This window comes from Eublepharis macularius, chromosome 3 (assembly GCF_028583425.1).
Source record: "Eublepharis macularius isolate TG4126 chromosome 3, MPM_Emac_v1.0, whole genome shotgun sequence".
NCBI lineage: Eukaryota > Metazoa > Chordata > Lepidosauria > Squamata > Eublepharidae > Eublepharis > Eublepharis macularius.
The window spans coordinates 188,909,508-188,926,060 of NC_072792.1; the positions used below are offsets into that span (position 1 = coordinate 188,909,508).

The 16,553-nt window shown below is 60.5% G+C and overlaps 1 protein-coding gene across 1 annotated transcript in view; it reads right to left on the reverse strand.

Annotated features, from left to right (window-relative positions):
• Positions 1-2,650: 2,650 nt before the first annotated feature.
• DCHS1 (dachsous cadherin-related 1) overlaps positions 2,651-16,553 on the reverse strand; it is a 54,047-nt gene continuing 40,144 nt past the window's right edge. The window contains exons 10-20 of the mRNA XM_054974211.1: positions 15,901-16,140; positions 14,146-14,271; positions 13,426-13,635; positions 12,224-13,087; positions 11,556-11,669; positions 10,367-10,578; positions 9,425-9,579; positions 8,989-9,119; positions 8,283-8,569; positions 7,521-7,659; positions 2,651-7,198 (exon numbers count right to left, since the gene is read on the reverse strand). Coding sequence (XP_054830186.1) covers positions 4,653-7,198; positions 7,521-7,659; positions 8,283-8,569; positions 8,989-9,119; positions 9,425-9,579; positions 10,367-10,578; positions 11,556-11,669; positions 12,224-13,087; positions 13,426-13,635; positions 14,146-14,271; positions 15,901-16,140 — 5,024 coding nt within the window. The 3' untranslated portion in view covers positions 2,651-4,652. The remainder of the gene's footprint in view (positions 7,199-7,520; positions 7,660-8,282; positions 8,570-8,988; positions 9,120-9,424; positions 9,580-10,366; positions 10,579-11,555; positions 11,670-12,223; positions 13,088-13,425; positions 13,636-14,145; positions 14,272-15,900; positions 16,141-16,553) is intronic.

A 16,553-nucleotide genomic window follows, 5' to 3' on the forward strand; every position in this document is an offset into this window, starting at 1 on the left:
GCCACAACAGAGAATGTGCACGCGTGGGCAGCTGTTGGTTTTGCCCAGCGTGGGGTGGTCTCTGCAGACAGGCGGGGCCGAGGCCGTGAAGAGTTGCACGTGTGATAGCCAGAGGTTTGGCGTTAACGGGCGAGTAGCCGATGGAGCGACAGCGGAATGGGAGTCCTATGCAAGCCCCTCCTGGCTCCTGCGAATAAGCTGCAACGTTCTGCACTGGGGGGTCTCTGGATTAACTTTGAGGGGAGACCTTTGTACAGTGGATTAGTCTCAATGTTAACCTGCCGTGTATCCAGGTGGCCAGAGATTGGCCATGTCAAGGTAGGGGTCCATCTTCTAGGCTAGGCCGAGTTGTGAGAGAGCCTTTTTTGGCAGCTGCATTTCCTTGCTTCTCTGGCAGCCGCGCTGGATCCAGTAGAACCCCTGGGCTCTTGATCGAGTTTGCTAGGGTCAGCTGAACCCCACTGAAAGTGAGGGGTTGATGTCTGTCAGAGCTCTGCCCTCCCAGCCTAGCCCCACTTCCCACTTCCCTCTTGCCTGAGTTCAGTTTCAGTTTGTTTGCTTCCAGCCCCAGCGGTCAGGCTTTACACAGAGGTAAGATTGCACCCTGTGGAATTCCACAACGCAGTTCCCACACTGAAGATGGCTGGTCTCCACCAGCAACCCTCTGAGTCTGTTCCATGATCATTTAAACCCACTCCAGGCACATCCTGGGATATCCACTTCTGCCTCCAAAGGCCCCAGCGGGATGGCCTGGTCTACCGTGCCAAAGGCCGCAGGTAGATCCAGGAGAAGCCACTGGGAAGCGCGGCCTTTGCCTCCATCCAGACGCGGGGCATCCACTAAAGCCACCAGAGCTGTCGCATCCTATAGCCCTAACCTGAAGCCAGGCTGAAAAGGGTCCAGAGGGCCAGAGTTAGCCCAGAAGACCCGGAGCTGTTCTGCTCCTGCTCTCCTGATCACTTTGCCTAGAAAGGGCAGATTAGAGGCTGGAAGGTGACAACTCTGCTCGCGTATCGCTTCTCTAGACAGGCAAGTGCCCCACTCAGAGCAGTGAACAGGTTCCTGGAGGTGTTATCCCCACAAGCCAGCTGAGAGGAAGGGGCCCCCCCAAGGCCACTTGCTGAGCTCGTTGGCAGGAGTGGGATGACAAACCCGTTGGCTGCTGATTCGCAGCTGAACCGCTCAACCACCGTGCTGCAGCAGCTTCATCGTTTCTGTCCAGGGATGTTGAGAGGCGAGGTGGTTGGACTGACTGATTTGATAGCCATGAAGGGCTCATTTGTGTGGTGGTGGTTTGCACGGGATGAGCAACCAGGGCGGGCAACCCTTCCGGCAGCTCCCACTGTTCCCGGGGGGCATTCCTGTCACGTGTCCGAGTGCCTCCCCATTCAGAGCGGCTTCCCCATATTGCTTGTTGGTGACAACATCATCCCCTCCTGTCAATCCAGTTTGCCAGTCAGCAGGATGCTGGTCTAGCTGGACTGTCCCAGCTGCTTTCCTCTTATGCCAGCAGGGTTGCCAGTCCCCTGAGGGCTTGTCACTGGCGCCCAAGGAACTGGCTAGACTGGCAGGGTTGCCTCTTGTGGCTGGGGAACCCGAGCAGGATCTGCTTCCTGCCTCCAGGGGTGGCTTCCCTGGCAGAAGTCGTCCAGGGACGAATGCTTGGGCCACCCCTCTTCCAGGCGGCAAGAGCGGCCCCTGCCAGAAAAGAGCCGAGGCAGCCACAGGGGCAGGACGGTGCTATTTCCAGCTACAGCAAGAGGCAGCAGCAGGGCTGGGGTGGTGAGTGAAGGAGCTGTCAGTAGGAAGACACACACACACACTCCGGCAACGCAGGCAAGAACACATCCAGCTCTGCAGGCCTCCAAGCTTCCCCAAGGCCCCTTCCCTGCTCTTCAGGGCCCCCACTGCCCTCCTAAGTTTCTCCTCCAGCAGCCCAAGTCCTCTCCATCAGCGCCTGCGCTCAAAGGGCCCACTGCCAGGCCGCCTTGCTCTGCAGTTATCCTCCCCCCCCCAGCATAATGTTGCTCAAGGCCACAACAACAGGCAGTGTTGTGTTGTGGTTAGTGTCCCATTAGGATCTGGGAGACCCGGGTTCAAATTCCCACTCTGCTGTAGAAGCTGGCTGGGTGACCTTGGGCCTGTCACACACTCATTCTAACCTACTTTGCAGGGTTGTTGTGAAGATAAAAATGAAGAGAACCCTGTATGAGGTATCCAAATAAATGAAAGAAATTTATAAACTGCTCCTCTACCAGATGCTAGGAGGAGATTTTCTTGGGAGGAGATTATCATGGGGGGAGGGGGCGCTGGCTGCAGTGGGCCGGAGCCCCCCATCCCTCCAGCCCAGACAGAAAGCGCTGCCGCACAGGGCCCAACTCCACTCAGTGCTTCCGAAGGGTTTCCTCGAGGGCGCGCCAGCCTGCTTGGCCTGGCTGGGGTCTGGGGGCTCTCACCTCTGGCCCCCACGCACACCTCTCCCCAGGAGCTCAAGGCTGTGCAGTGACAAAGATACCCCCCGCCGTCCCCCAGTAAGCCTCAGCCGCCCTGTACAAGCCGCTCTCCCCCTGCCCCCCAACGCGGATGCACCGCAGACAAATGCCCTTCTCCCCCCCCCCCTCCGCCCCAGAGAACAGGCTGCATCTGTACAAACACGGTGAAGTTTATTAAGGCATTCCTTAGAAAAGTTGGCACTTAGGGTTGGGCGCCCCTGAGCAGCACCCAAGGCTCCTGGGCACCTCGGAGCCATACAAAGAGAGACAAATGACCGGAACAGGAAAGCGGTTGCAGTACGGAGATGGGACCTAGGCTAGGCCGGACGCAGCGCCAGGCAGAACCAGGGTGGGGCAGGGCTTGGGGCGCGGGGGTTTGGGGGGCTGTGCTTTGGGCCCTCCTAAATAATAAGTTAACACACACGCCCCACCCCCAGGCAGAGCTGGACGCTGCTGTTCCTGGTTCCGGCTCGTTCCAGCCCGCCACAGCTGCCCTCAGCTCCCCGCTGTACGAACGGAAAAGCTCTCTTCAGCTGCCCCGAACGGAGGGAGGCCCAGGCCCCTGTGCTGCAGCTGCAGGGATGGGGATAACGGGACCTGCTGAATTTCTGCCTGTACAGTTAAGAGCACCAGAGTGCCCATGAAGAAGGGCTGACCTCCGTGCCACTGATTAATGCTGGGAAAGGTTCATGTGGCCCGTGGAAAGGGAGCGGGTATGGGCTGGTGCCTGCCTTGGGACTTCCTAATGCCCTCCTCGGTGGTTCCCTGTTGGCCTGCTTCTTCAGCACCCTCCAGTTATCACACCGTTTACTCCTCTCGTCTGCAGTTACACCTTTCAACTTTCATTGGCTCACAAAGACCCATCAGATTATGGCCAGGTAATATACCTGGTAGCTGAACTTGACACGCTTGCTTTCTGCTTGCAGGATTTGGGGAGGGGTATGAAGCTATGACTTGATGGCACTCTCCACCACCATAGTGCTTTCTACCACTTGACTTTGCCAACATGCTCTTATTTCTACTCTGTGGGAACTTTCAGGGCTTTGATTACTACCATAGCCAGAAGTTTTATTCCCAAGTTCTCAGGGAGGGCCGTTGTGGGCCCCTGCTGTCACACTTGATTATTGCAAGCCATTAGTCTATGCGGGGGTGGGGGTGGGCGGGCGGTATTGCTCTGGAGGATGAGAGGACCCCCATCTCAAGCCAACTGAATGCAGGGCTCCGGTTCTGCACAGCTTGGAGATTTCAGGTTATGTCACTAATTTCATGGACACACCCAGTTGCCAAGCTGTCAGCGTACCCCACTTCTGAGCACGTGCCGAGGGCCCTCCACAAGGTAGGCCAAGGCACCCCCTTCCCAGGAGTCCACCTGTGTGGGGGGGGACCAGCCCCTCCCCAGTATCTGTGCATATGTCACCCATGCAGTGAGAGTGGGCCACAAGGCCCCTGGTGCACAAGGGGAGCTGAAGGCCTGCGGTGGGGCTCATGGGGCTGTGGCCGCCCAAACGTGCTCGCGCCCCAATCCCCGGCCAGGGCCAGAGGGGGGTTGCTCCTGGTCTCCAGGCCTGCGCCTGTTCCAGCCCTGCCTCTGCCTCCACCCTGCAGGATGACAGCTGTGCTCACGAATGCCATTTCACGGGAGTGGAGCCGTGTCAGCTGCTCACTCCAGGGGAGTGGCGGCTGGAGGTTGCCTAAGCCCATTCAGTGTGTGTGTGGGGGAGGGCAGTGGGGAGATCCAGCCGTGGAGATCAGGCAGGGAACAGCCACGTCTGCATGAAGGGGACCAGGGGGACGGGCTGGGGGGCGGGGCTACACACAGCCGCTTCTGTTCCTGGGGAGGGGGCAACGCTACGCGCAGTGGCCATCTTGCAGCAGTCCTCGTACCCCTTTGCTTCTGGAATGTCTTCCTGGCCGCTTGGCCTCTTATTGTCCCACTTGTCAGCAACAGCCCCATCTGGAAAGGGAGGCTGCTCCGTTCTCCCTGGACACCGTGAGGAGGAGGAGGAGGAGGGTTCTATGAGGGGCCGCAGGAAGCGCAGATTGCAACCCCCAACAACTCTAGGAAGGCCTCGGCCTGCAAGAGTCCCACAGCTCCGGACAGAGCAGACCTGTACCCCGTGGGTCTCCTGCCCCACTAGAGGAGAGCGTGCACAGCCCCACCTAGATGCGGAGCTCAGCCGCGTCGGGGGCCTCCACCGAGTGCTCAGTGCTTAGCGTGGATGCCGAGGGGCCCTGCGAAACCCCAAAGGGTGAGACGACGGGGGACCGGGCTGCCAACGGCGACAGTGAAGGTGAAAAGCTGGGTGACATGGCTGCTGAAGAAAGCGAGCCCTCGTGGCTTATGGGTGAACGTCGCAGAGAAGAGAGGTGGGGGAAAGCCCGGCCCACGGCAGGCTTGGGGGGCACTGACTTGGCACCAGGGTGTGCAACAGAAGTGATGAGGGGTGGTGGGTCGATGCGGGGCTTGGGCTTGGTCGGGAAGGGCTTGCGCAGGGAGCTCTCATCCTTCAGGCGAGCAATCTCTGTGAAGACACTGGCCAGTGGTTGAAATTGGGGGCACCAGTTAAGGAGATAGTCCCAGTTGTAGCTGCCTCGTAGCTCCTCGTCGCTGGCCACAATGGCTGTGAGTGAGCCATCGACACGGGGCTTCCCATCCTCCGGGAAGGAATAGTCTTTGGTGGAAGAGACGGTGAGGCCACAGCCAGTCCCCAGGTAGGCTATGCTGGCCCCCACATCGTCCCGATAGAGCTGCGGGGGCTGCCCGGGCAGCAGGAAACCTGGACCCTTCCTGCTCTTGAACCAGTGGGAGGCGTCGAGAGTGGCTGGCTCACAGGACACATCAGAGAGGCGATCCGCATCCGTCTGGATCCCGGAGTCTGGCCCACGGGCGGCCAGGTGCTCCTGCAGGGAGGAAGCGACGCTGGACACGCGCGGGCACTCGTTGATCATGCGGATCTCGTCGTCCTCAGCTGCCTCGGCTGAGCCACGGCCGCTCGAGTGGGAGGGGTCCAGCGACCCCCCCCTGGTGTAGGGTCCAGCTGGCTCTGTCCCATAGCCAGGCAGTGCCTCGTGATAGAGGCAGTCCCCCCCAGGCAGGGCTGGCTCAGTGTGGCCCAACTTCTGCAAAGTGCCACCCTTTGTAGGTACCAAATCTGCCTCCTTGCGGCAACGGCCTTGCCGAGACCGGATGAGTGCCAACACAATGGCCACGGCAGCCAACACCACCACCACGCCCAGTGAGGCGGCCACCGCGACGACCACCAGCAGGTTGAGGTCTGGCACCAGCCCAAAGGAGGTGTGCGTGACGTCGACGGTGACTTGAGCGGAGGCCGAGCGCGAGGCAGGCAGAGGGCTGTGAGCCCGAACCTCCAGCACCATCTCCCGCGGCTCCCGCTTGGGAGGGCTGCCTGCAGGCGCCTGGCTGTCCAAGCGCAGGTAGAGGGTGCCACTGGTTTGGTTGATCCCAAAGAAGGGGGATGGCTTGGTCAGGCTGTAGAGCACCACCCCGTCTGGGCCCTCGTCCTCATCCGTGGCCATCACGTGCCCGATGCGGTGCCCCCTGCGGGCCCCCTGCGGGACCTCAAAGCTGAAGGCTGGGCTCAGGAAGACGGGCTCGTACTCATCTTCCCCAGTCACCAGAACGCGCACGCTGACCGTGGCTGAGGCATTGCCTGCGTCTGTGGCCTGTACCAGCAGCTGGAAAGCCTTGCTCCGCTCGTAGTCCAGAGGCAGCCGGGAGTGCAGCTGGCCAGAACTGCTGTTGATGCTGAAGGCCTCCCGCCCCTCTGTCCACAGCAGGGCATAATGCAGCTCTCCAAAGACGCCCGCATCCGCGTCGACGGCATGCACGGTGGTGACCAGGCTGCCAGGCGGCAGGTTCTCCCGCAGGCTGGCACTCAGCACCCCAACGGGGAAATAGGGAAGGTTGTCATTAACGTCCTTGACCTCAACCGTGACCGAGGCCAGCGCAAAATGTCCATCCGCACCATCAGAGGCCTGCACCACCAGGCTGTGCTGGGCCTGCTCTTCGCAGTCCAGGTCTTTGGACAGGCGCAGCGCTCCAGTGGACGGATGCAAGTGGAAGAGCCCGCCGGGGTCACCAGAGCTAATGTGGTAGTGGACCTGACCGTGCGTGCCTGAGTCAGGGTCCTGGGCGGCCACGCGGAGCAGCTCTGTTCCAGGGACTGTGCTCTCACTCACAGCCACGTGGTAGACGGGACGCCCAAACGTGGGAGGGTTGTCATTGGCATCTAGCACGGTGAGGATGACTGGCACAACGGCACTGTGCTGGGGCACCCCTCGGTCGGCCACGGCCACGCTTAGGTTGTAGACAGCCACAGCCTCAAAGTCCAGTGGCTCGACCAGGACCAGGGCGCTGCCCCCCCCGGCCTGGCCCTCCAGCTGGAAGGCTTGCCCATTGTTCCCACTGACGATGGTGTAGTCCAAAGCAGCGTTGTCCCGGGTCACATCGCCGTCTGTGGCTTGCAGGGTGAGCAAGGTGGTGCCCGGGCGCTGGTCTTCAGCCACACTGGCATTGTAGCGTGGCTTCAAGAAGTGGGGCCCGTGGTCGTTCACGTCCAGCACCTGCACTTGCACCATGGTCCAGGCCGAGAGCCTGGGGGAGCCCCCGTCGTGGGCCTCCACCCAAACGTCCAGCGTGGGGTCTCCTGGCTCCAGAGTCAGGGGCTGAGTGGTGAACAGGGTCCCTGTGAGGCAGGAGAAGCAGCACTCAGGATCCAGAGCGAGGAGAGAGCAGCGGGGACACGCGGGGAGGGAGGCCCCGAGCCTCTCCACTGGGGAAGGGTCGGCAGCTGTCCGTCGCCGCCTGGGGGGCCAGGCAGCTGCTCTGCTCCAGCCACCCCATGGTCTAACAACACGCCCCCCCCCCAGGCCTCAAACAGTGATGGCCAACAGGACAGGGAAGGAGGAGGCAAGACTGAATTCCTGGCAAACAGGATCGTGACTTGGAAGGGATTCCCTCCCCACGTCCTTGAGGGGAAGCCGCCTCTCCCTGCCCAGCTTTCATACCATTGCGTGGATCGATGGCGAAGGCCTGACTAGGCGCAGCCAGCTGGTAGGTGACTTCCCCATTGGGGCCAGAGTCCGCATCAGTGGCGCCGAGTGTCAGGATGGGGCTGCCAGCTGGGGTGTGCTCCGGCAGCAGCACCTGGAAGGGCAAGAGGGCAGCTGGTCAGTCCCCGGCGTTTCCTGGCCCTGAGCAGTGAGCCACAGCAGGCTTCGCGGGACCCCGGCTGCTGGGCAGCCCCCAGCCCCAGAGTCTTTCCAAAGAAGCCGGGACACAAGGCAAGCTGATGGGGTGGCCAGAGTTGGATACCTTAAGCCAAGTCAGGCCCTGTGGCCTGTGCGACAGGACAGCTGACCGGGCACAGCTCTCCTACTGAGCGGGCAACCTTGACTGGTTTTCATGCCCGGCAGTCTCCTTCCCCTCTGACCCTGGGAATCTCCTGGGGCACAGCTTGGCTTCCAGGGCCACTCCAGGCATCAGCTGCCCGCTCCCGATGGCCGGCTCCCCTTGAACGCGAAGGCCACTGAATTCTGCAGGCCAGCAAATACTCAGCATGTGCCTGCGTGGGTGTGGAACGCAGAGCCCACGGAGCGCTCTTTCGCAGCCGTTCCCCGGGACACATCTGCGAGTCCTGCCCCAGCCCTCCGGCTCTCCACTGAGCTAGGCACAGGCCAAAGAGACTACCTGGGGCGGGGAGGGGCGGGGGGGGGGGGGGAATCCTCCCTCCAAGTCACGGAGCAGAGACTTCCCCTGGGGCACCGCACCTGATACAGAGCCTGGGCAAAGCGGGGGGCGTTGTCGTTGACATCTTCCACCAGCACAGTGACGTTGGCCTCTGTCTCGTGCTGGGAGTCAGAGGCACGCACCGTCAGGGCATAGTGGCGGCGCTGCTCGTAGTCCAGCGGCCCCATCAGCGTAATGCGGCCCTCGTAGCGCAGGATGCCGAAAGTGCCCCTTGCGCTGCTGTCCAGCACAAGCAGGTAGGAAAGCAGCGGGCCGGAGTCCACGTCATTGCCTGTCACCATGGTAATCTCGGTCCCCAGGAGGGTGTCTGTGGAAGCAGGAGGCAGAAACTAGTCAGGGCTGGGTGCTGGCCTCCCCCCCTCCCCCCCGGAAGCCACAGGAAGGGCGGAGAAGCTGCTGGAGGGCTCAGCCCTTCCGAGTCTAGCCACTGACCGACTGCTCCAGCCCAGCAGCCACGTGCCCCCGCTCCTGCCCTTCTCCCCACCGCTGATCAGATTCAGGGGTGCACCACCTCCAAACACAGACGGGAAGCACAGGTGGCTCGAGGAAGGCCTTTGGCAGCCGGCTCAGCAGCACACTCTTCTTTCCGGCTATTCGCTCCTGCTGCCAGGTGGCTGCCCTCATGCCAGTGAGTGGCTGCCAAGTGGAACAGCCTCGCCTTTCTGCCAGAACTGCCCCGCCTGACACCTGGAGGCACCCTCTTCCCCCTCCCCTCCCGCTACTCACTCTCGGGCACCCGCACCTCCCAGGGTGCAGGGATGGTGGGGCTGTTGTCATTCACGTCCATCACCACCACAGTCAGCGTGGCCGTGCCCACAAGCGGAGGGCTTCCTCTGTCAGTTGCTGTCAGCACCAGCCTGTTGGGAAGGCGACCACCTCAGGGCCTTGCTGCAGCCCCCCGAGAGCCTGTGGAGCAGCACTGCTGGCATGTGGCCAGCAGGAAGTCCGGGGCAGACGTGGGTTGGGGTTTGGTGCTCTGCATAGCCTGCCCTTTGGAAAAAACTCTGCAAGGTCTCTTGCTCAGACGGGCAACCGAGGCACACTACAAATCCACGGCAGAGGTGGGATTTGAAGCAGCCTGCTCCATCCACCCCCTTTCCCCTCAAAGCGACCGTGGGCATAGGATTGCCGAGGACACGGGGGAGGAGAAAGGCCGGCTTACCGTGTCTGGGCCCAGATCTCCCTGTCCAGAATGGCTGCTGTGGTGATGGCGCCTGTGTGTGCATTGATGTGGTAGAGCCCGTTCATGGGCAGCGTATGGTTGATCGTATAGGTCACCTGGCCATTGGGGCCCTGGTCCACATCATCAGCCACAACCTGCCATGACAGAACCGTGTGGGAGCTACAGCGGCTCTGAGACACGGCCCCCCCCTCCAACTCTGCTCACCCCTCCTCTCCCTCCTGCTCCCTCACATGTCCTGCCCCTCAAGCTTCTTCAGCCAAAATGTCCCCTACCAGAGACCTGTTACAACAGGTTGCATTTTCCATATGTCCTCTCTGGTTCCCGGCACGTAGCCGTGCACTCAGTTTAGAACTCAGTTCCCAGGCAAATGAGGGCTGATTTGGATGGGGGCTGGGGCATGCAAAAAGTGAGGGCTTGCTTCTCCCCTGCACACACGCATGCACACGCACACGTACACACACGCACATGTTTGGTGACCTGAAACCACCTTCGGGAGCTACAATTTGCCCCAACAAGGAAACTCACATCGAGCCCAGCTGTGGTATCCTCAGCACGTCAAAGAATGCCCCCGGGGGCTGTTGCGGGTCGGGGAATTAGTGCTGGGGAGACGGCTGCCCCCGACTCCACACACGCCGTGGCCCCAATTCAAACTGGCTATGGATGCCTGGATATCTGACTGCCCGGATCCAGGGAGGATTGTGAAATAGTCTCTTGGGGGCTAATTCCTGTTATTGGGGCCTCCCAATATTGGAATTTGGGTGAGTCCCTGTCAAGGACACAAGGGCGGACCGTCTGCAGAACGGCCCCAGCTGCTGTCTCTCTTCTGAGGTCCAAAGGGACAGGCATGCCAGCTGTTTTCCTTCTCTCTCTCGCTCTGCTGGAATTGGGGGGCACCTGCCCTCCCTCCTCCCTCCCTGGTACCTGGATGACAGGCGAGTCGTAGCCTTGGGCCTCCCAGATGAAAGCCACGTAATTCTGCAGCTGGAAGCGCGGGTGGTTGTCATTCACATCCTGAAGGTTGACCTGAACAGCCAAGAAGGCGAAGGAAGCGGCCGACTCGGCCTGCAGCACCAGGCGCAGACGGGGGCTCGCCTCAAAGTCCAGCAGCCCAGGATTCTGCACGGAAACCTCACCTGGGGAGGCAGGTGGGGAGGGGGGTCAGCTTCACACTGCACTGTCAGTTGATACAGGCAGCAAAGTGATGAGCTGTGGGAGGGAGGAGACGCTACACACACTCACACCACACGTGCAAAAGAGAGATGGCTGCAGCTCAGAGGAAGGACGTTACGTGGGGTTGCTCCAATGACACTGTGAGCCCTTCGTGTTGGTGGCCTTCCCAAGGGAAGACTCGCTCCAAGGAGAATATTCCCCAATGAAGGGAATGGCAATATCAAAGCCAAAGGGTTACCCCTGACGACGGGCTGTTCTTGAGGCCTAGGGCGTAAGAACAGGAGCCCCGCTGGGTCAGGCCCGTAAGGTTCACCCAGTCCAGCATCCTGCCTCACATGGCGGCCACCAGTCGCTCCAGAGCCCAGCAACGGGGCACAGAGGAAGAGCCCCCCCCCGAAGTTGCCTCCTGCCACCTCTGAAGGTGGAGGTTCCCTCTGATCATCGTGGCTAGCAGCCCCCCGACAGACCTCTCCTCCTGGGAAGTGGCGCCAGGGAGCTCCTCGGCCCCTCTGCTCTGTTGTTGGGCCCTCCCGGACAACTGGTTGGCCATGGGTGGGGGAGGCTGCCGGACTAGACGGCCCCTCCCTGGCCTGCTGCAGCTGGGCTCCTCTGGTGCTCTTACGCCCAGGGCCTTGCACATGCCGAGCAGGGGTCTCTGTGTTCAACACGTCCTCCTCGCAGTGGCCCGTGACGCCTGGCGCTCTGCTGCGGCCACAATGAAGGGCTGGATCGCCCCTTGGCTCTGCTCTCACCGGGCAGTTTCTGTTCATTGCAGAGTGGCCTCTGCTCAGAGACAGGCTAACCGGAGACACCCCAGAGAAGGCCACCCTTCAGATACTGGTTTGCCTCCAGCTGCGCGAGAGCCAGACCACTTCTGTGTCCACGCCCAGGCCTCAAACCAGGCACCCACCATCCTCGTCCCATGCTGGCTCCCCCATACCTGTGCTGGGCTGGATGCGGAAGGCGCCCCTCTCATTGCCACTGACGAGGCTGTAGGTGATGCGGCCCGAGGAGCCTGTGGTGTGAGTGGCGGGGATGCTGACCACTGGGGTGCCTGGAGGGGAACGCCGTGTCAGGAGCAGGTCTGTGGTGAGGCAGGAGAGGGGCAAAGGGCTTCGCTGCACAGGCGCAGCGGGGGAGGAAGGAAAGAGCCCCCCCCCACACACACACACAGGCACGAGGGCGGGGGCACAGCCTGGCACTTGAGAGAAGCCAGGCGGCCTTCATGGGAAAGGCCCGCCTCCATGCCCCTCTGTCCGTTTAGTAGTTCTGGTCTCAACGGTCTGAGCATTTCCTTCTCTTAGGTCCCACCACACATGGCAACAGACACAAATCCCGCCGGCATTTAGAGCATCTCTCACGTAACGCCGAGGGAGCTGTGGGCACTGTGCCCACGGTGTGCTGGCACAGCTCTGCTTCCAGGCTTTGAGGGGCAAGACCCCTCCTCACACCAAAGCATGGCCAGACTGGGCAAGTTAATTTGCAGAGAGGGATGTCTTTCCGTGGCTCAACGTGTGTGGCACTGGTGGCTACGGGACGGACCAGGCTATCCACGCCTCCCCCCCCCCGAGGCAGACAAGCGCTCTGCCAGCCTTAAGGTGCACGTACCTGGTGTGGCATTCTCGGGCAGGGCCACATCACTGCTGCTGCGAGGGAAGCGAACACCCCTGTAGCTCTCGTCCTGCAGGTGAATGACTACCACACCTGTGGAAGACAACGGGGGCTGCCCCAGGTCGCTGGCCACCACAAACAGGGTGCGCTGGCGCTGGCTGAGGCCCGCTAGGGGCTGCAGCGGCTGGATGGCCCCCGTGTAGGTGTTAATGGCAAAGGCCGGGGTAGGAGTGGCAAAGCGATAGAGGATCGAGGCGTTCGCCCCAGCATCGTGGTCTTCGGCACGCAGCGTGGCCACCACCCGCTTGGCTGGTGTGTTGCGTGGTAGCGTGACGGCCAGTGGGCTGAGCAGGAAGGTAGGGATATGGTCATTCACGTCCTGGACAGTGACCGTGATCCGCACGGAAGCGCTCTGGGGGCTCCAGGGGGAGGAGTCCACGGCAAAGGCGAGGAAGCTGTAGGCTGCCCGGCGCTCCCGGTCCAGGGCCTGGGAGGTGGTGAGGCGGCCCGTCTGCGGCTCCACCTGGAAGGTGCCCAGGGACTCCTTGGCCAGGAAGTATGAGATCTGCCCGTTGATGCCTTCGTCTGCGTCCAGAGCTTTCAGCTGCAACACCAGGGTGCCCACGGGCAGGTCCTCAGGCACCTCTGCAGCATAAGCCTCCTGTGCAAAGGTGGGCGCGTTGTCGTTCAGGTCCCGCACCTGCACATGGAGGGCCAGGCTGGCACAGTGGGGGGGCGAGCCGTGGTCACATGCCTGCACAGTCAGCACATATCTGGGGACGCGCTCCCGGTCCAGCCCCCGCGTCGTGTACAGCTTGCCCGAGGCGGGGTTGAGGGCAAAGTCTTTCTCAGGATCTCCGGCTGCAGGGAAAAGGGCAGGAGAGAAAAGAGGCGCTCCAGGACTGAAGGCACTTCCCCCCCCCCCCACTCCACTGACCCCTGCGCTGCTTCCCGCACAGAGTCTCACACCGAACGGCATCTACTGTGTTGCTGCCAAACAAATTGCTAAGACATGAAAAGCCCTACGGCAGAGTGAACCCAGTCAGAAAGTAAGGGCAGCGCCCTCGAGCCGAGGGGAAAGGACACGGCCCCGTTTTGTCCTGACGCAGCAGCGCTTTGCCTGGCCGTTGGTTCCCGTGTCGTCCACCGGGGGGGGGGGGGGTTGGAGGGCTCTCCCCTCTGACCTGGGGATCAGTCACCTGTCAGCTGGTAAGAGAGGCGGCCGTTCTCGCCGGCATCGTGGTCTGTGGCGCGGACGGTGATCACTTCCGCTTGGCTCTGGTTCTCCGGCACTTCCAAGGCACACACGTCGCTCTGGAAGGCCGGGGAATTGTCGTTGTCATCGGCCACCAGAATGCGGACTGTGGCCTTGGCCTGGTGGGGAGGCAGACCCCCGTCACGAGCATACACTGCAGGGGGAGAGGGAGGTGTGACTTCTCCAGGAGGCCCCCATAAAGGGCCACAATGGCCAGCAGAAACTGCACCACTGTGGGGCCATCGGGCTCTGCCCTCCTAAGTGCCTGGCCAAAGAGGCGTTCTACAACCTGCAAGCCAACTTTCTCCCTTGCTTCTGCTAGTCATCCCAAAAGCACAAGCCGTGTACGGGGCAGCCAAACTCCGTCCCTGACCCCCCACCCCACCCCACCCCATACAATTAACTTCCGTGACTTGGTCAGCCAAAACCAAACCCTTTCACTCCAGTTCACTTTTGCAGGCATAAGGGCTCAAAACGTGCTTTTTCAAAAATAAAAACAAGCTTCTAACTGCCCTGAATCCTCCACGCACCTCCAAATTCTGCCTTTCCACAGAGCTAGTTGACCCTAGCAGACAGAAGATACCCACCTCTGGCTTTGGGAGAGGCACCCCCCCATGGGGCACAGGGCCCCCCCCCCCTCCTCGCCCAGGCCCAGGCCTGTTACCTGTCAGCAGATGCTCTGCGTGTTCCTCTCGGTCTAAGGAGCGCCGGGTGGTGATAAGGCCCGTGGCAGGGTCAATGGAGAAGTCATCCCCGGAGATACCGCCATATGATACCTGCCCATTGGCTTCTGTAGAGAAATGTGAGTAAGACAGGCTAGGAATCTCCATCAACAGCCTACAGGGCATAGTGGCTAGAATGTCAGACTAGAATCTGGGGGATCCGAGTTCAAATCCCCTCTCTACAATGGAAGCTCATTAGGGGACTCTGGGCCAGTCACACACCTAACCTACCTCACAGGATTGAAGTGAGGATAAAATAGAAGACAGGAGAACAACGTAAGCCGCTCTGGGTTCCCCTTCCATGGGGGAAACCGACAGGGGATAAGTTAAGTAGATAAATAAACAAAATATCTTGCCATTGGGCTAAATGTGGCCCACATGTGGACAGATATCCCCAGCGCCCCTCTCCCAACAAAGAGGAGTGAAGACAAGTACAGACAGTCCTTGGTAGGACCTCCCCCCCGCCCCCCCCAAGGCCCTCCTGATGTCTGTCTCTCTGTCTCACACACACAGACACTATTATTATTGTGGGCCCATCACACTCCTCACAAGCCCTTGCATTTACCACCAAAGTAAGGCCCAATAGAAATGGGACACCAAAAGTACACCAAAAAATCACCCATACCTTGAGTCCCATTTCAGTGCACTGACCTGTTCACTGGCAGGTAGGGAAGTGTTGCTTGGCTGGGCAGTGAACGGACATATTCATACTAACCAGGTAGGAACTGGTAAGCTGGTGTGGACAAGGTGGTGGGCCGTGACTATCTGCATGGATAAATTCACCCAAGCCTCACACAGACACACCCAAGACCAAGGCAATGGAACATCGTATTCGTCTACTGTCTCATCATTGGCTATCCAAAGTACTTTACATCGTTCTCCATTCCTGCATTTATCCTCACAGCAACCTTGTGAGGCAGGTCAGGCTGAGACTGTTACTGGCCCCCAGCCAGCCAGCCAGCTCCTGTGGCAGAGTGGAAAGTTGAAACTGGGTCTCCCAGATCCGAGGCTGACACTCTAGCCACCCCATCACGCTGGCTCTCAGTGGCGGGAAATGGCAGCTCCCTGTTCCCAAAATGGACCCAACATCTGCACGAGGGACGGTCATCACGCTGCTAAAAGGAGGCCTTCTGCCACACGGCAACAACCGTGACCAGAATGCTGGTGGGGATTGTCTGAGGCAGGGAAGGGGTGGGGGTGGGGGGTGGGGAGGGCACCCGCCATTGCCAGGAGGCCATAACAAGCATCAGGTGGTTGACATACAGAAATAACTGGTCCTGTTTCATCGTCCTCTTCCCCCCCTAGTTTGGGGGCTGCAGCAACTACTGGGGAGCACCCCCCCCCAGCAAGCTCATCCACTGGGGAGTCGACATTCCACTCGGGACAACTGCCTGCCTGCCCTGAGCACCAGAGGTTTTCCCCTTCTTTTTGTCCTAATGGCTGTGCTATGGCAAAGCTTAGGAAGAGAGCAATGGATGGGCTGGCTGGCTCACACGCAGTGCTGTGCCCACTTCTCCACACTGCCTGCCTTCAAAACTGCTAGAAAAGGATTCTGGCCCAGTCAGATACAAGGTGTGGAGTTTGCTCCCGGCCAGTTGGTGCCCGGGGGGGGGGGGCGGGGGGAGGAGTTGAATGCACAGAGCACAGCAAAGGCAACGCTCCCTGGGACGGCAGCTCGCCAGAGGGGAAAAGCTTACCCAGGTCACGATCAGAGGCCAGCAGCTGCAACACAGGGGCCCCCGGGGGCAAATTCTCCACTATGCTGGCTTCGTAATGGTTTCTCTGGAAAGTGGGTGTCTCATCGTTCACATCAAGCACGTGCACCACCAGCAGCTGTGTGGCGGAGCGCCGTGGGGAACCGTGGTCCATGGCAACTATGGTCAAGTTATGCTGAGACACCTCCTCCCGGTCCAGGGTCCGTACAGTAGATAATGCCCCTGAGAGAGAGCAGGACGCCGCTGTTAATCCCCACCGGAACCGTGAAGGAGCATTTCCTGGGCCCTCCCGAGGGCTTCAGCCGCCACGCTGGCCATCCCTTCCCAGGCAGGGGTCAGGGCAAAGCTGCTCATCTGCTCAAGGCGGTTACAATTTCTCTCTCCCGAGAGCTCCTGAGGTGCGCCCAGACTCCAATCCTGCTGTTCTACTGCAGACCAACACTGCTGCCCACCCAAACTATCCCCATAGTAACAACAACATTCGATTTCTATACCGCCCTTCAGAACAACTTAATGCCCACTCAGAGCGGTTTACAAAGTACGTCATTATTATCTCCACAACAAAACACCCTGTGAGGTAGGTGTGTGCTGTGCCAAAAATGGCAATCACGTGTCATCCAAGTCTGTACCCAGAA